We start from the raw sequence: 24206 nt of genomic DNA, 5'->3' as shown, positions 1-24206 counted from the left end.
TCTTATTGAGGCAAAGTATCTTGCAAGCTCATATTGCTTTATTGTGCTACATTGTTCGTTATTTCTTCGCTATTTATTGGTGCTCTTTGCAGCCTTCTTCTTGGTATTGTCAGTCAGTAAGCTTTAGCCATTCAAGTGAGGTGTGTTTTATTTATTATTATTTTTATTAAATATGAGCTCTTCATTTAATTCTTAGATAACTCGTATGCTCTTGATATGTAGTATTGTCTATTTATTTTTTGTATTTGCTTATATTGACAGTAACTTTCATTTCTCTATGTACATGAATCTAGCTTGTTTTTATCTTAATTAATTATAGTAATTATCAAGAAAAACCTTGCATTTATAACAATCTCCTCCTTGAGATTTTTCCTTGGTAAGTCTTAGCTTCAAATCTTTGAATAGCTAAATCCTTGTATGCTTTGTCTTATTTCTACTAACTGATCATCTAAACTTCAATGAATCAGCTGCACTTTTCCTTCCTTTTTAGCTCATCTTACAGCATGAAATTTGATATTCATATGCTTTGTGCATCCATGTTACACTAGATTTTAAGCCATCACAATAACAAATTGATTATCTTACCTTGATGACAATTCTTCCATGTTGATCTTGACACAAATCATTAAGAACTTTCATTAGCATTGTCGCTTGGTTAGCAATAAAAGTAGTGCCCATTTACTTTGCTTTTGCTGTTAACTGATGGACAACATCTTGCTTCCTTGACATTCATTTGACACTTGTTGTATTTTTTGGATTTAGGTCTATCCACCATCTCCTATATATTATGTTTATCGATCATTCCAAGCTCCTCCCGCATTGCAAATGTCCATTTTTCTGTCTTTTCAAGTTTCGCCTTTAACTTCTCCCATGCTTCATTTAGAGTTTCACAGGCCATTATCCTGGTGAAAACGAATACGAGTGAGTGTCTTGAGTTTTCTCGCCATCATCTCTTCATAAATTTAATTTGAGCCATGGTAGGATCTGTCCCTAGTGGAGGAGGATCACCACCAAGTTCAACTGCTACCCATAAGTTTAAAGCCTTCAAATATGCCTACGTTTTTTTTTTATTTTTATCACCCATATGTAGTAATTTTTGCTTATCAACATTGGAGGTCCCATCCCTAAAAAGTTGTTAGTAGACTTGTTTACTCTTTTTCTTTTCTTTTCTTTTTTGTCAGTGTTCAATTTTTCTCTTTACAAAACACCGAGAAAAACCTTCCTTTGATGACTCACAATTCTCTTTAAGTAGAGAGAGCTTTGATATCACTTGTTAACAATTATACTCTGATACTATAATGAGCTAAATCAAAATGGATAAATAAATGGAAGGAATAATAGGAATAAGATAGATAAGATAGAAATATCATAACCATTCACTTCATTTCCATAACTTTTTCCACACATAATACAATAGCTTAAGTACTTATATATAGCATATGTTACGCATGCATCTACATCCTTACCTTGCACACATCCCTAAATATATGGATCATTATCTAATTATCATCGTTAACTAAACATCATAGTTCATGTATTTTTAATCTTTTATTTTCCTCAATACATGAATCTAGCTTATTTTATCTTAATTATTAATTATAGTAATTATCTAAAAAATATCTTCCATTTCCTAACACCATCAGTTAAAATATTGTATTGAATTAGCATGATACCAGAGCTAAGATGTTGCTGGAATTTTATTCCCTTGAACACCTTAATTCCAATATCTTTGAAATTTTGTTTCATAGAGAGCGCCCACTTATGCAAATTGAATCGCCTAAATTATCTAAATTCTTCAATCAACTTAGTTGTAGTTCCCATATCAAAATCTTTAGCACTCAATTCTCATTATATCTTGAGCTCTGCCTTCAATCATGTTTTCACATCTTTATTTATTAATGGATACTCATTTGTCGTAATCTAAGGCTATAATATACCAGTTCTAAGAAGTGTTCTCAGGCATAGGAGTCTGTTTTTACCAGGGCAATATTATCAATCAAAATATGCACTTACTTTATTTGGTTGCCAGCCAAATTCTTTGTTTAATATAAAATTTCTTTAATTATGTGTTTTTCTGGAAAAAATGGTGTTGCAGTTGATACTTAATATTGGTGGGAAACTTGACAGATGGGGGAGGATAACTCAGCAAGCACTTCCAAGGGAACTCAAAAACCACTCAATCAACTGATAATTGACATTCCAGAAAATTTAGAGACTACCTTTTCCAATTCTGTATGTATCTACAGGGTGCCTCCTACACTTCGCAAAATCCATGAAGAAGCCTACACTCCTCAGGTAATTTCTATAGGCCCTATTCACCACCACAAAACAGAACTCAAGGCTATGGAAATCCAGAAGCTGAGATATTTAAAAGAATTTTGCAAAAGGCAGGAGAGCAAAACAGAAAGCGAATTTTTGAGTGATCTTATTAATATAATTAGTGAAGAAGACATCCGAGGTTATTATGATGATATCTCTCAAACCTGCAACACTGAATTGGTTAATATGATTTTGTTAGATAGTGTTTTCATCCTTGAGCTCTTCTTGAGAAATCACGAAGAAAAAGAACATACCAAAGACCATGCCAAAGATTTTATAATAGGCAAACCCTGGCTGCGAACTGATGTACAGCAAGACTTGGTTTTACTTGAAAATCAGCTACCCTTCGCCTTTCTTGAGAAAATATACGACTTTGCCAAAAAAAATATTTATGAAATCGAGTACCCACCTTTTCTTGACCTCACCTGCACATACTTCTCCAACTACAAGCCCAGGAAAATAGAAAAGATTCCAAACCCTGTGAACCGAAAACCATTACATTTCACTGATTTGGTTAGATATTTTTGGTCTTTTGAGCACCCTCCAATAATGCACGCTAAAAGCATTGAAAGTCTTTGTAGCATAACCAAGCTGCACCGGGCAGGATTGAAGCTGAAGCCGGCTCGAAATGAATGCTTCCTCAACATTAAATTTGTAAGGGGAATACCATGTCTTTGGAGAGCTGAGTTACAACTTCCTTGCTTTGATATTGACGATACCACAGAATATGTGGTTCGAAATCTTATGGCCCTTGAACAATGTCATTATCCATACGAAACTTACATCTGCAGTTACATTAGGCTGTGGGATTTTCTTATTGACACAGCTGAAGATGTGGATTTGCTTGTTGGGAAGAAAATAATTGTTAATGGGCTGGGCGACAGTGCTGCTGTGGCCGACCTTGTTAACAAACTGTGCAATCAAATTGCGGAAGTCCAGTCCTGTTACTATTTCATGTCTGAACAGCTGAATGGCTACTATGAAAATTTTTGCAACCATACCATGGCTGCATTAAGAAGCGTTTATTTTGGTGATCTTTGGATAGGTACTGGGACTGTTGCTGCAGTTGTGCTCCTGGTTCTCACTTTGATACAAACTATTTGCTCTGTCCTAGCACTATGATTTGCAGAATCATACCTTGTCTTAATTCCTCTGTTTTCTTTTCTTTGGTCAGTTCGCTTGCTTTTCACAGCTTCTTTGTTTGTAATTCACGTTTCCTTTGAGCTTGGACGTGTCATTTTCTTAGTTTTAATTTTTATTTCTTGGTTCAATTTTAACTCGGGCTCGAGTGAAATTATCATGGTTTTAATTATATAATTATTTTGTTTAACTTTTCTTCTTTAATTATATATAATTTTAATTTATAAGAAGTATATTATTTAAAATATAAAAAATTTTCAGACATTAAACTATGTTATATGTAAAGTTCTACGTCACATAGATTATAAATTAATTAGTGTAGAAGATTAAATTTAAGTTATCAACATATGGGAGATTAGATATGGAGAGAGTTTATATCATTTTTTTTTTATAAAGTAAAATTTATATTTTGATAATTATATAAATTAATAAAATTTAATTTAATTGTGAAAAGAATAAAATATAAATAAATTAAATTAGAAGTAAAAAATATAGGAGACATTATAGTGGGTTAAGCTTTTCCAGCAATTAAATTGAAGGCCCATGGGCCAAACACAATCGAGAGGAGGTTACATTGAAAAAAAGACGCAGGTGGTGGCTCCAGCACTGGGATAGCAAAATGGACGCCGACAGGAGCAGCCGTGCTGGAGAGGACGGCCATGGGATCCCGGGGTGGTGGTGGTGGGCCTTGGCAAGCTGTACCCAATTCGTTTGGGGCACGTCATCATATCGGAAAGGCTACGCCGGCGACTCTCGCCTAATGCCTTTTAAAGCCTTCGCGGTCGCCTCTCTCTTCGTCGGCTCCGCTGCCTCCGCGTCTGTTGCTGCCCTTCAAGCCTCTGGGTTCCACAAGGTATCTCACCTCTCCGTCTTCTTGTATGGTATATAAAATGTTAAAAGATCTAATCTTTCCAATTTGGTTATATTTTCTGTATAATTTTGTGTTGATTGCTGAATGCATATATTTTTGCAGGTGGAGGACCTTATAGAAATGGGAACTAATGTAAGGACCGGACTTGGGATTCCTCCAAGAGCACGAGAGGAGCAAGTGTTGCTTTCTCCCCATTTACATACAGTACTTTTGCTGGGTTGTTACTTGGTATATGGCTATTGATTATTGTCTGCCATTTGTTTTGCCAGAAGAGCAAATGATCTATGAGGAAGGTCTCAAAGTTGCAGACACAGCTTTACCTCAGTTGAGGAAGCAGATGGTTCTTTATCGTTTGAGTAAGTGATGAAAACAAGAGGTTTAAAACAATTGGTTCTTTACCATTGGAATGACCAAGTGAAGACGCATCAAGAATGCAGAGTGATTGATTATGGGTCTTTATTTGAGTTGAATGTCTCTTGATTTTGTAATACACATTGCCGTCCATAGATGATATGTTCAAATTTTTAATTTTTTTAGTGATGTATCTCCTCACCATTGGTTCAGGAGCTGAAGGATCAAATGGTTAAGCATTTAGCATGAGAAGAAGCCATGAAATATTTGAATTTAGGCTGCATTGAGATTCAAAAGTGTACAATGTTCCAAAATTCACATGCCAAATGAAAAGTAGGGTAACACTCAATCATTTATCAGAAGTTATGCGCTATTCTCTTAGAAAGGTAAAAAACCAGAACTCGAGAAAGCTAAGACAAAACCTCTTTTATATAGAAAAATTCAGAAATTTTGCATGACTGTTGGTAAGAATTAGTCATGAATATAATGTGCAGTAAATTGGTACAACCAAAACTTTGTAACTTGTAAACTTGGAATAGTTGTACACGTCTTTTATGAAGGCACCATGGTAGGTGCCGGCATATAAGACTCTAGAATCAATTGCGATTGGGAGGGTTGCATAATCTGGACAATCAAGTATGTGTATTTCCATTGCTTGTCCACCCTGTCTTTAAACATCTCTGCAGAAACTTTGCCGGCTCCATGTGGCCCACGAATATAAAAATTGACCTGCATTCAATTTTAATGTAGACATATGAAGACATGGTTGTTAAAGGCCAATATTATAATCATTTCTCATTAGTTATTGTAGATGTTTGAACCCTTCTCTTTTATGAAGGGGACATCAATAACATAAGACCGTTTTTGTGTGCCCTTTTACTACCAAAAAAATTCTCATTGTTACCAGTACATGCTCCACGCCATCTTCATCAGTGTAGATCTTATTGGGAATACGTTGGCGAGCAGCACGATTTCGACTTTCCTGACCATAACCTGTAATAGGGGATCCAATCCTCACCCTGACCTGTAAAGCAAGTGCACTTGAGCTCAAGTGAACACAAGAATTACTATAAAAAAATTACAGTTCATGGCTTGGTGCTACAGAGTAGCGCCATAGTATGACATCACAGGATAATAAATGCAAATTAGAACTAACCTAATAATTTGCCATGTGAATCACATATTACATTTCCAAAATTCTTGCCTATGATATTCAGAATCCTTGATGATTTTGAGGATAGCATTTTAAATAATTTTGAACCAATAAGCCCACCATGCAGTTTTGCACAATTCAACTGCACCAGACTGCAGGAACTATGCCCCTCGTTTGCATATAGTAGCTATATGATACAGGTGATTATGTTGGTGCATTTCACTACTGCAACATCATAAAATTTTTGTTTCTTCTTTAGTTTTGTTTCATTCAAGGCTAAAGCCTCATGTTCGGATTCCTATTCTGTTTCCCAGGGACTTTCACCAACCAGCTCTAGAGCCCAACATAGCACTTCTTTTTTAGGTGAACAAAACAAGCCATACAAAATAGAACTGTCATTTTAAAAATTACAAGTTTAAGACTGCATGCACTAGTTTTCACAAACCTGAGCATCATCTTGAATCCTTTTGAGAGCCTTGTTAAAAATCTTGTACCTATGATAGACCATATTTTGAATTAGGGCGGAATCAAAGAAGAATGCAAAAAAAAAAAAAAAATCCCCAAATTCTAACCGTAACATAATTTAATTAAGGAAATTAATTCTTACTCTTTTGGTTCAAATATCAGTTCCTTGAAAACGGCATAACCTGCAGCAGCCGCAACTCCAAGTCCTGCAAGAATAATAATACTGTAGGATGCCCTCTGCAAATGTCACAGGCTTCTCTGGAATATTATACGAGGAGCATCAAGGGATCCTCAACCGTAGATACCTCTTTTCTAGTCTGTCCTCATGCAGGAAGAATACATGTAACAAATTTAGGATATGAGATAACTTAAAATCAAGAGAACAAAAAATTCAGCTATTATGTGAACAGAAATGTTTGAAATATTTTCATATCAGAATGAAATATTCTAATTTATGCACAACTTATTTTTCATGATTTCCTATAGATATACAGCTTTGTTTCAACAATGAGAATGACACACACACACACACACACACACACACACACTAAAGCTACACCTTCATTTAGTGATATATTCAGAAATATGGATCAAGATGACAGAATTGCATGCAAAATATCTATTCCCACTATTATGCTGACCTGCTACAAAAAGGTGCCACATAAACATAAGAGTTTTTAAATTTGAATTCAAACCTCAGATGTTCTTTCCTCTGTTTGCTTGGAAGCTTTTGAAGCAAATGATCTAGCATAGCAAGGATTAACAGTGTTTGCTCCATGGATTTTCATGAGTTGGTATTGTGATCCATGACGAACCATGCATTCCTTATCAAGGTGCCCTCCACGAAGAACAGTATTTCCTGCCAAACATTACTGTCAAGAAATAAATTGTGAAATGGGAAAGATGTCAATGTAAAATTCTACTCCCTTAATATCTCTGCAAGCAAGCGGATATGCATACTTGAAAATAAATGCCAATGTGAAATGGCTTATTTGACTTGTATGGCTACAAATCCTTTTTATCTTGGAGATGGTAACACCTTTAGGATTCATAATTCATTTCATTTTAGTAGTTCCTTACATAAAGAGTATCTTACAGAATATTAAAAGATCTCAGACCCTAGTATAAGTTTCTCAATGATGCTGCAAACCAATAAAAACAATCCATATTATACTACAGTGGTGTACAAAAATCATAAGAAAAGATTATAAAAAGAAAAAAAAAGCCTCCAATCTCAACTAATCTGATGTTTCCAACAAGTAACATGGATGATCATTAAAAGAACCCTTAAGGGGACAAATGACAAATTTGAAGGCTCCTAACACAAAGATGAACCAAATGCGAAAGGACCTAATGGAGAGTAAAAATTTTGTTAAGCATGTGAATAAAAGAGTGAGTGATAACCCTCATACTAGGTGCAAATTATGAATCAGTCACTAACCATTAGCATGAAGCATCTCCTGCAGAATAAAATGGAAGAAAAAAAAAAAATTTCAGTCTCCAGTTATGTGTTAAAGCAAAATGGGAGTGCAATAGAACAAATCAACTTACCATGGTCCTATGGTTGGCATCAGCAGTAGGTTGTCTCCCATAACCTGACTTAAATGCCACTGGAAACTGTATCAATACCACAAAGTAACTCAAATTTGAATATTAATACATCACAGTTACCTATCGTATTTGAAATCAAAGGATTATTGCATAAGAAAAAAACTACTTTTCACAATCAGTAGTTAAAAGAATAACTAGGACAGCTGCTTGGATTAGTTGTTTCATAGAAATGCTATAGTTAGGGGATTTAGGAAGAGAAAAGAGAAGGGAGTTTCCCTAGAAAGCAGAAGGAAAAAAAGGCAAGTAATTTGGTGCAGAGTTCATCTAACTTAAAGCCAACTATTAACTAAGCCCTATCATACTATCAACTTAAAGCCAAACTCGACTAAGATCACAACAAGCAGTATAATCCAGCTTGAACTCTATAGTAACAAAAAAGGTTTAAGTTTGATGTAAGTCTAACAATCTTTTTAAAACAAAACATGCACAAGAACATTTGTTTGTTAAAAAGAAAATATGCTTAACTAACAGACAACAGTAGAATTTTTGCCTTACAGTTTATTAGGGTGAAGAACTACAATACACGTAAGACAAGCAAGAACGGCCTTCTCGCAAAAGGCAGAGAGGCTTTTAAAGTCCAAGTATCAAACTCAGGAACAAAGCCCGACGCCTCATAATAAGCGGGAGAAAAATTAAAAAAAAAAAAAAATTACCCTTTTGGTCGAATTACCAAATGAAGTCTTCTGTGCAGCCATGGATGATGAAAAAGCAGGCAAGCCCGCATCAGATACACGCTTAACAGGCTTCCGCTCCAAAAGTGAAGACAACCCATTTTGGCATTCCAAGAGACCATTGCATCTGCTCCTCAGCGACACTGCTGATCTCCTAAGATGGTCCATTTCCAAATAAAAAAAAAATTAATTCAATAAACAGCTAGACCCTTTTGATTATATAGCTCGAGAATTTAGCTCTAAGGATGGTTCAAGTTCAACCAATGAAGTAAAAAATTCCCAGAAATTATAATCGAGAGATATTCAAGACCGAGAAATTAGAATTTCAGAGCGAAAAAATGGACGACGGTCGGGTAAACCCAAAAGCCAAATAGCGGTATAGCACGGCGCACTTTGGGGTTTTATTTCAGACACGTGCCATCAGAAAACCGCACGTATAAGAAACCCGATAACCCTATCCGAGCTAACCGGTATACTGAACTCTTTACTTAAAAGCTTGGCCCATAAACAAGCCCAAATGGCCCATTAATAGATAGGCTTTTTTGAAGAAGCTGCTTGTGCTTGAGACGAGAGAGGGAGAAGCAATAGACAGCGCAGATACAGACCGAACCAGAAAGGGATGGAAGAAATTAAATTCAGATTTTTTTTCCCTTAAGAAAGAACAGTGCTCCTTATTTTGTCCCTCTTTCTTTCATTAATTCAGTTCTTCCCGTTTCTGCCGCCGGTATCTCCTTGCCGCCACCAGCACTCTTCCTCGCTGCCACCGTCTATTTTCCTTCCGGTAAGTTCTTTCTGTACATATACGCTTGCCTTCACCTGAATAACCTCAAGGCACCCGTTTGAGACCTGAGGAACGCCAAGAAACTAAAGAAATGAATTTGTTTTTTTCTCTTTTGAAGTCGGATACTTTTTCACTATTTTTCACTCACCTGAGCTTAGTTTTGACTGGTTTGTTTGATTGAGATGAACATTTGATTAAATGGAAAGCTAAAGCAGTTGCTTTTGTTTCCTTTCAACTTGATGCTGCAAGTATTGTTAATAGTCAATTAGTCATTAGTTAGCTTTTCAAATGAGAATAATTTGTGTTCATCTGATTTCCCTGTTTTTAGTAATTTTATTTTTTTGTATATTACGCAGTGTTCATTTCCCATGTTATATTCTGGAGTCCGACAGAGGACCTTGTTTAGGGCATAAGAGCAACCTAAAGATTGGATCATTTTTTTTTTGAGTCTTGTGCCCAAAGTTTTGATGGTTGCTCTTTTATGGTCCTTTGTAATCTTACTGTTTGTTGTTACTATAAAAATGTCCTTTTATGCAAAGGTGAAGTTTAATTTGATATTTTCTTCAATATCTGGATGCCATATGTTAATTTTATCCTATATGCTATTGATGCTGCGATTTGTTCTAAGTTTGTGATATTATATGTTAGAGAATTTTCATTTCAATTTCATTAAACTTACCAGTAATACGTAAGATGTAGGCCTTCAATTGTCCAATAATTTATTTGCTGATTAATGAATTTTTTATATGCTTCTCCCTACTACAAGTATTTATGGCTTCTTTTCTGTTCATTCCAGATGGCCAGATGGGATGAGATCCTGTCCCTTCCAGTGCAAAATCCTTCAACTTTGGAATTTGCTGCTGCTGATCTTGTGTGGTCAAAGATTGAAGGCTGGCGTGACAATATAGATAGACTTGCTCTTATCCCTTTTGCTAGGGTAGATGATTTTGTGAGGGGTGAATCAGCAAATAAAGACTGTCCTACGAGATTTCATGTTGAAGCAAGAAGACGCCGGCCTCCAGAAACTGCTTACAAGCAAAAGGTTGATGGGATTCTTGAGTACATACTGTAAGTTCTAGCGCATTCATTTAGCAGTTTCACTAGCTGATTCTGGGACGTATTCCTTGAATGATCTGTTTGAATCTTTAGGTATTGGTGTTCATTTGGTCCTGATGATCATCGAAAAGGTGGCATAGTACGACCAAGTAGGACTACTTATGTCCCAAAGAAGAAAAATGCTGGTCGACCAAATACTAAAAGGGGGTGCACTTGCCACTTTATTGTGAAGCGTTTAATTGCTGAACCATCAGTAGCACTTATCATATATAATCAAGACAAGCATGTGGATAAGAAAGGGTTACCCTGCCATGGCCCACAGGACAAGAAGGCTGAAGGAACCCGTGCCATGTTTGCACCATATATCTCAGAGGACCTTCGGCTTCGTGTTCTGTCTTTGCTATATGTTGGGGTTTCTGTGGAAACCATAATGCAAAGACATAATGAATCGGTAGAGAAACAAGGTGGTCCATGTAACCGTGACGACCTTTTAACTCATAGGTATGTGCGACGACAGGAAAGGAGCATCCGCCGCTCTACGTATGAACTGGATACAGATGATTCAGTAAGCATTAGCATGTGGGTTGAAAGCCACCAGAGTCATGTATTCTTTTATGAGGATTTTTCTGATTCAGATCCTTTCACTTTGGGCATTCAAACAGAATGGCAGTTGCAGCAAATGATTCGTTTTGGCAATCGCAGTCTTCTGGCTTCTGATTCAAGGTTTGGAACGAACAAATTGAAGGTTTGTTCTTCGCGTTTATGCAATTTTATTCCAGTTAAATTTCATTGTGGTCTAGATGGCTTTACATATTTTGGATGCTAACTATTTGCTTTTTCTTTATTCCATTTAGTATCCTGTTCACAGTCTAGTCGTGTTCAACTCAGACAAGAAGGCCATTCCAGTAGCTTGGATAATAACACCGAGATTTGCTACTGCAGATGCACATAGATGGATGAGAGCACTCTATAATAGGGTTCGCACAAAGGATCCTACATGGAAGTTGGCTGGGTTCATAGTGGATGATCCTTTAACAGACATCCTTACTATCAGGTTGGCAGCTAACCTTTTATTTTATTTTGTTTTATTTTTGTTTACGTTTTTATATATCATCTGAGTATAGGTGAGTTTATGCTTGGATATTCTACAGTTTGATAGAAAAATTGTTCTGAAGCCCTTGTCTACAAGCAATGCTGAGCGCATCTGATTAAGATTAACCTGTTTATGATTTTTAGTCTGTGTTCCTGTTTAAGAAGTGTTATTGCTTCATATTGCCTACCTGAGTTATATCTATTGTTTATTTTTTTTTGCAGCAAAGTGGTTACCATTTAAAGTGCTATAATTCAATGAATAGTGAATAGTGAACTTTTCATGTGAGTGTGAATTTGTTAGATCAGATTAGGGGTTTAGTTCAAAATTTTCAATTTGATTCAAATATGGCCTTGAGTGGTTAATATCATTGAGTGTGTGGCTAATTATCCTGTTGCTGCAGAACACTGGAAAAATAATATATTTCATTTCATTGTTCTCAGGGATGTGTTTCAGTGCTCTGTATTGATATCATTTTGGCGGGTTCGTCATGCATGGCAGAAGAACTTAGTAAAAAGATGCTCTGAAACTGAGATGCGTGTTCAGATGTTTAGACAGCTTGGAGAGGCAGTAGATGATATTTGCAGAGGACATGGAACAAAGGATTTATTTGAGGCTTTCATGGAAGATTTTATTGACGGCTCTGATTTCATGGATTACTTCAAAGCAGTCTGGCATCCTAGAGTAGGTTGGTCACCTTTTCTTTTTTTCTTTGTTAAGTGCTAGCATTTATTTCTCTCTTCCTAATTGTTAAATGCCACTGGCGTATATGACTGGTTTTAATACTTGTTTTGCCAATGGGGTTGGTGATTTGTAATTGGAATGAATGTCTAATGGATTACATGGATTTAATTGAAATATGGCTCTCATGAGTTGGAAATGGGGGAATTTTTTATACGCGAGGTTTATATCTTAGAAAATTTAAATACAGTTTGTTCTGTACCAGGGATGTGGACGACTGTATTGAAAACTCTTCCACTGGCCAGCCAGGAGACATGTGCAGCAATGGAACTGTACCACAACCAATTGAAAGTAAGGTTACTGAATGAAAAGGATCCCATTGTTTATCAACGTGCTGACTGGTTGGTTGATAAGTTGGGTACGAAAGTGCATTCCTACTTCTGGCTTGATGAGTACTCAGAAAAGGATGATTTTGCAAGATACTGGAAAGATGAGTGGGACAGTGGTTTAACAGCTTGGAGCAAAGCATTAAAGATTCCAGACCTTGATGTCATCATAGAAGGTAGATGTGCAAAAGTTACTGACCAGCTTGATCGAGATAGGGTTCATGTTGTCTGGAACCCTGGTTCAGATTTTGCTATATGTGATTGCAATTGGGCAGAAATGGGTAACATATGTGAGCATGTCTTTAAAGTTATAAGCATGTGCTACAACAAAGGGTATAGGAAGCCATCTATTAGCCTATTTCAGTTCAACCAGGCCTTGATTGACATGCTATACTGTCCACCTCATGATTCTTTGATTCGCGATCATGCTGTTTCTCTAGCAGTTGCTGTACAGAAGCAATTAGCTGCACTAGTTGATTTTGATAATGGCGATATTACTGTGGATCCTATTCAGAAAGACGCTGTGGGCACTCTTGAGCAGACGGGTGGGATGAATTATGCAAATCATGATAGAGAATTGGTGAATGAGTGTCATTTAATTAATGAAGCTGTATCATCCCATAATAGAGATGATTGTGGGGATGGAGACAAGGGTCGTGGTGGTGTTACAGGTGATTTTTGTGAGAGTATTGGAGAAGAAACTACTTGCACTGAGATGGATGTTGACCCATCATCTAATTGTATTCCTTCACCCAGGTTATGCTTATTTGATGACGTTGTGACTGATGATGTATTCATGGAAAATAGAGGCAAGACTGTAAATGATACAGGTCCCAGCATAAGCAAGAGCCCTCCTAAAGATGAAGTGTTGACTGATCAAGTTGGGCTTGAACATGATAGCATAGTGCATATGGAACCACCATCCATGGATATTCCTCCATCTCTGGCGGAGTTTATGGGGCAAAGTGTCACTAATCAAAATAATGTTTGCAGCAATAGTTCTGAGCTATCAGTAATCACTAATACATCAGATGCTGTTATGGTATATAAAAAGGCCTCCCCATCATTATCCAAGGCTGTTGAGCCACAGATGATTGGCATGATTCCAACTTCAGGTACCATGGAGCATGAAGCGACAGAGCTAGAAAGTGAAAATGGAAGCAAGGCTGAGAACCATTGCTCTATTAATAATGCTTTCTCATTAAATGGGGTGAATGATGAGGAGATACATAATCCTGATTGTGGTCGTGATCCAAGTGCAGTTGACAACATGATAGAGTTAGAATCACAGCTAAATTCCTCATCAACGTTTGAGTCACAGTGACAAACCACCACCTATAGAGGCTACAATTCAAGAAGCTGGTTCTCATGAGGAAAAATCGTTGAGCCATAATTTGGTTTCATCTAGTTGTACGCTTCAGAAAAGTGCTGCAACTGGAAAAAGTGATACCAGCCAGTCAGATATTGTTGATGGTACTGTTGTTAAGGGCATCGACCCTGGAGGAACTGTGAATGCTGCCTCTGTAGCAAGCAAGGGATCTGATAAATGCCATAGAGATATTGGTGTTGAAGCTAGCGATGCCGATGCCTAACATTTGTTGATACCGCGATCCTTCTGTAAGTGTACATAGTCTCCAAGGGCGTAACTGTCACACTATATTGATTATTTACCTGGTTAGATAGCATATTTTAGAAAAACTTGGATTCAAAGAGAACAATCTCCATTTTTTTTCTTAGCAACAAATAATTATCCAAGGTAATGCATTGCAGAGACTGGAAACATTTTATGAGACAGAATTGAGAAAATACTTCCTCTCTTTACATGGCATTGTGAGTCGGTGATTGAGGTTGTAATGATGCTTTTTGAAGATTTTTTTTTCCCTTTTTTGGTAGAATTGACTCTAATTAGGACTGACAGGAAATGATTTTTAGTACTGCTATGCTAAAATGTTTATTGATGAAAAGGAGAATTATTTTAATGATTTATAAAGACCTTTAAAATTAGATGTGTTTTATGGTTAACTTAGTTTAAAAAAAAGTATTATGAAAAATAAGATGATTTAATGAAATTTTACTATTTATCTCATTCAATTTTTGTACAATAATGTTTTTTCTGTGAAATAATTAATTATAAAAAATTTATTAACTGAAAAATGATAAAATTTCTTCACATAAAAAAATATATAATATTTTTTAATATTATTTAAAAAATTATAAATAAAATTAAGATATATTTATTTAATATTTTATATTTAAAATATATTATTTTAATTAAAATTTAAGATGTTATGAAAAATATGATAATTTAAAATATTAATAAAAAATTTGTTAAATTAATAAAAATTTTTATAATTAATTATTTTATAGAAAAATTTAATCGATAAATTTTAAAATTTTGTTAAATCATCTTTTTTTTTTTTTTAGAACAAAGTAATATTTGCCATATTTTAAGTCAAATAATAATAGAATGCACTTTAAAATTATGATCTAGAGGTTAAAAAATTTAATTAATTTTTTTTTAAAATTTATTTTATATGTTAAAAAAAATTGAAATTTTGTTTTCTTATTTTCAAGAATTTAAATTAAAATTAAAATTTTTTTATAATTATTTTTTAGTCAAATGACAAACACAGCCTAAACTTGAACAATTCAATCCAAATCGTATAAAGGATATAATGGTAGTTTCAGACATTTTGAACCAGAGAAAAATTTGGGAATGTGGCCGTGTTAGTGGATAGTAGTGGAAGTAACCGCCTAAACCGTCAGTGCCAGGGGAAGAAAAAGTGAAAATAAAAAACACACAGAAGCAAGAAGATCGACAAGTGAATGAATCATTCATCTTCCTAGTGCGAAAGAATAAACAATGGAAGGAAAGAGAGACGAGATAAGGAAAGGCCCATGGAAAGCAGAAGAAGATGAAGTGCTCATTAACCATGTCAAGAAATATGGCGCTCGTGATTGGAGCTCCATTCGAGCCAAAGGCCTCTTGCAGCGAACCGGCAAGTCCTGCCGCCTCCGTTGGGTCAACAAGCTTCGACCAAACTTGAAGAAGTAATTAATTAATTAATTAATTCGCTACTCTTTATCTACTCATGCAATCGTTTATATATGAAATTCTGATCATCTTGTTTTCTCCAATTTGTTTTAGTATTTCCCAATTCTCTTGCATTTTTATGGTGTACTGTTATTATGGATATGTCTTTTGTGTAGTGGCTGCAAGTTTTCAGTGGAGGAAGAGAGAGTGGTGATAGAGTTGCAGGCACAGTTTGGGAACAAATGGGCCAAAATAGCGACGTATTTGCCTGGTAGAACTGATAATGATGTGAAGAATTTCTGGAGTAGCAGACAGAAAAGGCTAGCAAGGATTCTACAGACTTCAGCGACTCCTTCTTCTTCCTCCTCCTCTAACTCCAAGCCTCGGAAGGTTAAAAAGGAAGTTCCTGCCTTTCATGATGTTCCCACTCTGCAGGTAAACAAATTGGGTTGCTTGGTAATGTTTATTTTGAGTTTTATTTCTTAAATTACATTTAAGGGGGCTTTTAATTGAAGGTCACGGGAGAATCAACAAGCATTAATTTGAAGGGGAAAATAAAGTGTCTGTTAATCTAGTCAGGCCAGTTTATCTTGCATGAAAGTTTGCTCTGTTTTCTTTCTTTCTTCTTCTTCTTCTTTCTTTTTTTTTCTTTTTTTTTTTTCTCTCTCTTCTCTGTTAAGGCTCCAATGTTCAGCTTTTCAATGGAGGAAGAGTCATCTACAAAGGCACAGTCGTGTTCATCATCCTACATTGATACCCCTGAGCCGGCCTCTATAGTGCCATTGCCATTCCATTCGGATCTTGTTGTTAAGAACGAATTGCCTTGCTATGACGCAAATCTTGCTCAAGTGGAGACCCAAACACAAATTCCCTTCCCTCAAATCTCACAACACCAACCAGAACTTACATTCTCTCCAGAAAGCCAGGAACTGTTGGCCAGACTTGAGGACCCTTTTCTATTCAATGTGTTTGGAGCAGTAGATGCGCCTGAACTGGGAGCACAACTTTCCTTGGGGCCGCCATTATTTGATCCGTTTTCAAGTTGCTTGAATGGTGCGAGGGAAGTAAGGAGTCCTACAACTCGTGGTACCTTCTTTGATGACTTCCCTTCTGACGTTTTTGACAATATTGAACCGCTTCCTAGCCCTTAGCAGTGGTCGATTACAGAGCTGTTTTCATCTCTATAGTTAAAGATGAACTCTTTAGCTAGTTTCTTTTGCTGCAATTCATATGGCTTGTGACTGCTATTCTTTGTACTAACCGCCTTTTGTATTTGAATATATCACTTTTCACCACTATTTGTTTTACAATATACCAAATTATAAACTATTTATCAAAAAAATGTCGTCTATATAGGGCTATTGGTGGTGTACTTTTGGAGTTCAGCCAGTGAGGCTTCAGGGGAAAACTATCTGCCCCTATATTTTGTCAAATGGGCCAAGCCACTTATTTTTCTATATTTGTTGGCGTTGTAGCATAAAAGTACATGGTCTTGTCCCAATTGGCACGCTTTCTGGACGCTTGTGTTGACTTTTGGGTTTTTGTCTAGGTTGCCATAATGTTTAATTGGGCTTGATTTTAATGTGCTTGGGTTAAGCCTATTATCTTTGGACTTGTGTTTCCTGGATTAGAGTCCAGATCCATGCTCTTGCTTATTTCAGTTAATGGAAGGAACAAAAGAAACCACCAACGAACAAAAGAGCCCGATTGCTACTTCATGAAAGCCAAGCTTTATATCCATTGTAATGTGGATTTCCCCAACTTTGGGGTCCTCAAGGTCAAGAAAGCACTTGTCTGACATGGATCTTGATAATTGCGAAGAGACCACATTGCATGATGTCAATATGGCGGTGGAGGAGAATAGGCGGCAACAGCAGCAGCGACATGAGGCATATGATGAAGATGATGAGCCATCAATGTCAGGTGTCCAATGCGCTCAGCGGCAAGCCAAAGACTGCCTTCTGGTTTCCAATGGTAGCTACATCAGCCAATTACCATCATTAGAGATTGGCATTTTGGATTTGACATATAGCTGCCAGTTATATTCCTTTGCAAATATTATTGCACCAGAGCATAAATTGTCGTACCCAAATATGGTTTGTGCTATTTGCCTCCAGTTATTACAAGCTTTTGATGATTAATTAAATTAAGATATAATAGTTGTTACATTTCAGGTTTTATATGTTTTTATCACTTTCTGGTTGCAGAACTAATGCTTGAAGTGTTTGCTCTTGGGTGTGTCGGTATTATTCGTTAATGTACCCAATGTCCAAGGTCCAAGGGGATTGTGAGATGCTTTGAACCTTTATTAATTGCCCTGGTTAAAGGATAATGTCATTGTAAAAATCTAATTGCCTACAATGTTAACAAGTCAATGTGTTCACATATGAGAACATTTACCGGCAAAAAATCTGATTGGAGATCAATGTCATCGAAACAGATTTTCATAATAAGATATCAAGAAACTATTCCTTGGAACACCTACCTGGCATAATTCATAAGTTTCTAACATCAAATAGGAAATTCTTATCTAGACCTTGTCCATGATGAATTTAAAGCATTATAAGATCTACATATTTATATTTTAAATTTAAACCAAATTTAAATAAGTTTTTCCCAACATTGAAGAAGCTGACATGCGAAGTTTAAAGAGGTAATTATATGCTCTGTTGTGCACAGCAGTTAATGTACGATAAACTAAGCACGGGAAAACAAATTGCAGCAAGTTTAGCCTCCCCTCCAGTTTCCGCCATGATTATTGATTGAAACTAGTTAAAAGTTTTGATGGCTTTTATGCTTTGTTTAAAACAGAAAACATAACAAGCTTACTACGTTTTACCAAAAAGTAATTTCAAATTTTGCAAAAATTATGTATTTTATCTCCTAAATTTGGTGTCAATTAATGTATTATTTTTGTGTAAAGTAATTATTTTATAAAAAAAATTATATTAAATTAAATAACACTTTACATAATATAATATAATAAAACATCAATTTTAATTAACAATAATAAAGGGTCTGGTTATATTTTTATTATTGAATATAAATAATTTTACTCATTCTTATAATTTAAAATAATATTTTATTATTTTATAAAAAAAATTAGGCTGAAAGTATTTTTTTAGTATCTGAGTTTCACATCCTTATTTTTAGTTTGCATCACATTTGATATCAGAATTTTATAAACTTATAATTATTAAACCCCTAAAGTTATAAAAGCGTAACTATGTAATGAAAAATCAAAATGCATATAAATCACATCCATGCATTCATCAATTATTGGGATAAAAATAATTATATTTTTATAAAATTTAGGCATTAAATGAATTGAGCTAAAAATGGAACCAATTGATTTTTCATTAATTTAATATGTTTTTTTATTAAAAAATTATTTTACAAAAATAGATAGTAATTTATTGCATACATAAATTTATAACATAAATACAAAAAAAAAAATTATTTTTTTTTAATAAAACAAAGTCATGTTACAATTTATTTTAACAAAGTAATCACTGAATCCATCGAAAGCTTTGGTCTTAAATATGGTCAAAACTGTTTTATATTTCTAAAAAAAAAAGGGAAATTTCTTAAAAAATAATTGATGTGGTAAAATTTGAAATTGTCATTCAAAATTGTGATGGCTAACACTAGGAGACTAGGACTTATCATGTATAATATCATCAAATGGGAGATTTTGCAATTCATCACAAGCTTGATGATGACTCTCAATCATTTGATTCAGTAAATTATCTAGCTAGGAAACCATCTAATCTATTATTATTAAATGTGTGTGTGCTTGGTGAAATTTCTTTTTCATGAACCCTAAAAATAAAGATAAATATCTCTACCTCTCCACTGATGAATTTTTTTTTTTTGTTTCTTTTCTTTCAAGAGGATTGAGGTGGGTAATCAACTGTTTTTGCACATGTTAAGAGGACAAGAAATCTTAAATTGGCCAAGCGCTCCTTGCATCTAAACTCAAGCTACAGAAGCATGGATTATGACTTGGAGGATTCCAGCTTGGCCTTTCCTTTCTACCATTTAATAATGCTTATCTACATCATCCACCATATTGTAATATATGATTACACATTTCAGTGGGGGTCTATTAGAGTTACTTTTAATGTTATTTTAATTTAAACATCAAATTTAATTATATTTTTTTATTTCCATGTGTTTCTGTCGTCATCTGTAAAGCTTCCTTGTCAAATCAGATTTTGGGACAAAGACATCATCGGCTCCTTGATGAAGGGAACAATGAGATATATAGCTGAACGGCCATGTGAGAGTTTCAGAAGTTCACGAAGAATTAGATTCTTTAATTTGGTAAGAGAAAAAGTTTGGTAAAAATTAATGGAACATGTAAGTTTATGATATGATTAAATTGTAATGCTATTACACAGTCAAACTCTTCCATTGAAAGAAAATTATTGTGAAAAGATTAATTGATCTCTGTATGAATCTCATTACAAGTATTTAATTCAAGAATTGCTACATTCTTTTTTATGTAACTACTAAACCTTCAGAACTTGCTTGGCAGCATGCTGCATGCGCATAATTAACCGGTGTCATTAACCAATAAACTATAAAAGAAGATTATAAAAAAATAATTAAAAAAAAAAACTATAAAAGGAAGGGCATTTGCTAGTGACTAATAGATTGTGGTGGAGGTCCCTTCTGTCTCTCTCTCTCTCTCTCTCTCTTTGCAGTTTCATCACAGGCTAATGGTTTATTCTTGCATATATATATATATATATATATATATATATATATATATATATATATATAATTTTCTTTTTCCAGATTTGGGAAATGCCTTTTGGGATTTGTATTCCTGTAAACGATTAATTAGACTTTTAATCGTTCATGATAACTTTAAGCAAGTAGTTTCAGATAAGACACTAATGGGACGTTGCAATTATTACATCCACGAAGGTTCTTGAATTAAGCCAAATGACCATCTTATCTATTCCGGTTAATTAGTAAAACTCTACTAGTATAGGTCAAGAACTTGCCAATTCAATCTTGGCCTGTTGGGCCAATTGGCAAGAAAATACCATTGATTAATATTATTAAAATATCGACTAAGTGATTAAGTTATAATCAAAACAGTGCAAAAAATTATTGTTTTACAGCAAACAGGATTAGGTGGGTTAGAAGTGGGGTGGGGTGGCCCAAAGTTAGGTTTCGATTTCTTATGTATAATTTTGTATATTGGAATGCATGAGTGTCAGTACCTTTCTTTAAGCACCTTTCTTTAGTGGGAGCTCCCATCAAGGATATGGATATGTTTGTGGCACAAAGAGAGCTGAGTTCCTATTGTTTTGGTAAGAATGAGACAAGAAATCACCTCACTCTCAATTGGGTTAACTACTACAGGCCCCCGAAGAGAATGAAGTCAGTCACTGCTCAGGCAAGTTCCTGAGGGATCACCAATATCAGGAATTTGAGTTGTGCAAGAAATGGACCACCGTCCTTGACATGACACGCATGGCGGAGGACGTAGCTGGTCCCTGTTACGCAATGCAAGTCTCTAGTCTTCTTCATTGTTTCAAGACTCGTGACATTGCAGAATGAGCTGCATTTTTAATTTCCGACTTCATCTGTTGGAGAAAAAGTGACAACCCATACATGCGTATATATTCTTAATATTATTATAAAATAAGCACTCTGTATTACATTAATAACTATAATTATTGGAAAAAAAATTTAGTCTAAAATTGGACAAGACATATAATAGATAAATCAAGTTAGACTTCCTTTACTCATAAGATGCATACTTAATAATCTCGTCGAGAGGCTTAATTAGCGTGCATATTTTACATCTGAATCAATTGACGAAATTTTGATGGATGAAACTTTATGTTTGTTTAACAAATTTCGCAATCAAGTAACCCATATTTTTTTATTCTTTGGTAAAGAATAAGTATAATTTTTTTATTTTGATAGGAGGATTAAAAGGGTGAAAATTCAAATCTGATACTTATTAAATAAGTGATATAATTTTAATTATTTAATTAAATCAATCTAAATAAATAAAAGTTTATTATTTTTTCAATAGAAAATATTAATTATATACGTCGTTTGATCATTACCCCTAAGTATTGCGAAACTTGAGCTGAGGGATAAAATATAAAAACATAAAAAGGGCAAAGAAGAAGAAGAATTGCTTGCACGGTTGACCCATTGGCTGGAAAATCTGGCACTGCCATGTGAGCCATGTGTAAGATTGTGACTTGTGTTTTCTAAAAGTATACGTACCTGTGCTTGATCCGTCGTATTCTTGTTAAAATTTCAACAAGGCAATTAGCGAGATTAATATTAATACATATAAAATTAGTTAAATGTAATTGATTATAATGTCACTATTAATTCATGTGTGTTGTGCATTGCATCACTTGTCTTATTCCCTTGTAACACAATCCACTTGTACACTTCTCATTGCTGCCTCCAAACTGCTTAGTTTGCTGCTCTATTATTGCCTTTTTCTTCTACTAATCAGAGGGGCACGGATCAGATATCAATTGGTTTATCTTCCTAGCTAGCTACTTTCTTTATCTAACTAATGTTCAATCACTACAAGGAATCTATGTTTATGTATTGAAGTTTGTGAACATGGTGCAGACATTAATGGGTCAAGTTGAAGTCGACATATCAACAAAGCCTAATTAAACTACTTCTTTAAAGCGTCAAGAAAAATTCACCCATATATATGCCTTAATTTTTTCCCTCCTGTTTATAAAAGCCAAACAGAAAATACATTGACCAATCAGATTTAATTCAAAAATATTAAAATTATCTTTAAAATTATAATTATATGTATACATTAAAAAAAAAAAAAATTGAAGGGTGTCCGAAAGCATGGATGGCCTACCATTCCTTAATTGAAGAAGGAAAAATAGAAAATATGATGAAGGAAAAGGACTAGTCATATGTAAATAAGAGTTACGTACAAAGTTGATACAATAATACATAGACTGAAGAAACTAAATGAAATGAATGATAAAATATGACCTCAAACTATGCAATTATATATATATATATATATACATATATATATATATATATATATATATATTTTTTTTTTTTTTTTTTTTTTTTAATTGCCACATGGGTTACATATTTCCTGAACTGTGTAACCTTTATAATATGGACCCCAAAACTTCTTTTTTTTTTTTTTCTCTTTAATTCTTTTTCTTTATTGCAGGAGAAATTAATGAAAGAATAATAAAAGCTATATGCCTTCCTCTATTTTGTGCCAATCACTCATCATTTCTCTTTAGCTCCATAGCTAGGCTTCCCTCATGGAAAAACATATCAACTTAGAGATTGATACTCAAGACAACTTCCTTGCCTCATCTTCCATCACTTCCTGCGCTTCCTCATCGTCCTCGTCCTCTTCTTCTTCCATAACCTTTCCATGCTCAAAAATTGAAGAAAACTGTGCAGCTCCAAAAGGTTCATCGAGAAAAGCTCAAGATGAGAGTAGGAAAAGGCAAAAGACTGACAATGAGAATGGGAATGAGCACCCAACATATAGAGGAGTAAGAATGCGGAGTTGGGGCAAATGGGTGTCTGAAATCAGAGAGCCAAGGAAGAAATCAAGAATATGGCTTGGAACATACCCTACAGCCGAAATGGCGGCTCGAGCCCACGATGTAGCTGCTCTAGCCATCAAAGGGAGCTCTGCTTACCTGAACTTCCCCGAACTGGCACACGAACTTCCCCGTCCGGTCACCAAGTCTCCTAAGGACATTCAAGCTGCCGCTGCCAAGGCAGCAACTGCGGCTTTCCCCGAAAGGACTCAGTACCAAGATGAAGCGGAGCATATGTCAGAATCACACAATTTGGCCTTGGACAACACACAAGAATCAACAAGCTCTCCTTCCGCTGATTCTGATGACACATTGTTTGACCTGCCGGATCTATTCATCGGCGGAGTTGATCAAAGGAATGGATTTTGCCAATATTCTTCATCATGGCAGCTGTGTGCAGCGGACACTGGCTTCCGGTTGGAGGAGCCATGCTTATGGGAGTACTATTGGAGAAATTCTTTTGACACCAAAAGTAAATAACCTGGAAAATTTGGATACATTTAACCACCAAAGTCGCTGCATTAATTCTATCAACAGAAAGAAACCCACCTGGGAAAATTATGTTTCATTTGAACCCTGAATTTACTGTCTGTACTAATTGGGTTCTCTCTGGAATTGCAGAAAGATTACATTTTCCTGCTTGTCTCATCGAAACAACACGAGGACGCACGGTGAAACTTTATTGCAGTTTAATATATGAGCACAATAAAGATGATAGATGACCGTTTTCTTTACCTGTATGAGCATGTTTTCAAGTACATATAAATTTAGCTGGTTGCTCTCTCTTTGCATATTTTAGCTTCTTTTCTAGTGACCTTGAGAGGGTTTCTCATCTGGGGTATACTGCAATTGACTTGAAGGAAAAACATTCTTGCTAGATAGATTTTCAGACACCCAAAATTTCATAAAATGAAACTTTAATGCAATTGTGTTTAAACATAAAGTAATTAACCTACCTTGTTAAGTTTAGATACCCTTCTAATATTTTTGGAAGAAAAAGAC

The 24206-nt window shown here is 35.1% G+C and overlaps 6 protein-coding genes across 8 annotated transcripts; 5 read left to right on the top strand and 1 right to left on the bottom strand.

Moving 5' to 3' along the window:
* On the top strand, positions 1-3649 carry LOC110657760 (putative UPF0481 protein At3g02645). Of its 2 annotated transcripts, none has more exons than XM_021815113.2 (2): positions 1-140; positions 2096-3649. In XM_021815113.2, exon 2 carries the CDS (start codon positions 2128-2130, stop codon positions 3439-3441), a length of 1314 nt encoding a protein of 437 aa, XP_021670805.2. In that variant the 5' UTR covers positions 1-140; positions 2096-2127; the 3' UTR covers positions 3442-3649. The 2 variants fall into 2 exon arrangements, with proteins under 2 accessions (XP_021670805.2, XP_021670807.2); XM_021815115.2 differs by having other exon boundaries at positions 62-140; positions 2128-3649.
* A 375-nt stretch (positions 3650-4024) lies between these two features.
* LOC131177854 (uncharacterized) lies at positions 4025-4866 on the top strand. The gene is made up of 3 exons (XM_058142971.1): positions 4025-4312; positions 4433-4509; positions 4600-4866. The coding sequence occupies exons 1-3, from the start codon at positions 4079-4081 to the stop codon at positions 4616-4618; spliced, it is 330 nt and encodes a 109-aa protein (XP_057998954.1). The 5' UTR covers positions 4025-4078; the 3' UTR covers positions 4619-4866.
* A 226-nt stretch (positions 4867-5092) lies between these two features.
* LOC110657762 (probable mitochondrial import inner membrane translocase subunit TIM21) lies at positions 5093-8972 on the bottom strand. Its single transcript, XM_021815119.2, is given in 10 exon segments — positions 5093-5410; positions 5586-5705; positions 6280-6328; positions 6442-6531; positions 6533-6580; positions 6582-6616; positions 6995-7158; positions 7741-7759; positions 7851-7916; positions 8564-8972. Coding segments are annotated over 10 exon segments (954 nt in total). The 5' UTR covers positions 8750-8972; the 3' UTR covers positions 5093-5233.
* A 168-nt stretch (positions 8973-9140) lies between these two features.
* LOC131168704 (uncharacterized) lies at positions 9141-14396 on the top strand. The gene is made up of 6 exons (XM_058142968.1): positions 9141-9362; positions 10159-10430; positions 10512-11163; positions 11273-11472; positions 11952-12196; positions 12455-14396. Exons 2-6 carry the CDS (start codon positions 10159-10161, stop codon positions 13897-13899), a joined length of 2814 nt encoding a protein of 937 aa, XP_057998951.1. The 5' UTR covers positions 9141-9362; the 3' UTR covers positions 13900-14396.
* Positions 14397-15032: 636 nt separating this feature from the next.
* LOC131177853 (transcription factor DUO1-like) lies at positions 15033-16938 on the top strand. 2 transcript variants are annotated; one of them, XM_058142970.1, is made up of 3 exons: positions 15033-15626; positions 15786-16044; positions 16317-16938. In XM_058142970.1, exons 1-3 carry the CDS (start codon positions 15439-15441, stop codon positions 16758-16760), a joined length of 891 nt encoding a protein of 296 aa, XP_057998953.1. In that variant the 5' UTR covers positions 15033-15438; the 3' UTR covers positions 16761-16938. The 2 variants fall into 2 exon arrangements, with proteins under 2 accessions (XP_057998953.1, XP_057998952.1); XM_058142969.1 differs by having other exon boundaries at positions 15036-15626; positions 16290-16935.
* A 5872-nt stretch (positions 16939-22810) lies between these two features.
* Positions 22811-23995, top strand: LOC131177852 (ethylene-responsive transcription factor ERF034). The gene has a single exon (XM_058142967.1). It carries the CDS (start codon positions 22914-22916, stop codon positions 23682-23684), a length of 771 nt encoding a protein of 256 aa, XP_057998950.1. The 5' UTR covers positions 22811-22913; the 3' UTR covers positions 23685-23995.
* Positions 23996-24206: the final 211 nt, after the last annotated feature.

The sequence above is a fragment of the Hevea brasiliensis genome, chromosome 2 (assembly GCF_030052815.1).
Source record: "Hevea brasiliensis isolate MT/VB/25A 57/8 chromosome 2, ASM3005281v1, whole genome shotgun sequence".
Classification (NCBI taxonomy): Eukaryota; Viridiplantae; Streptophyta; class Magnoliopsida; order Malpighiales; family Euphorbiaceae; genus Hevea; species Hevea brasiliensis.
This window is presented reverse-complemented; position numbering and strand designations above follow the sequence as displayed.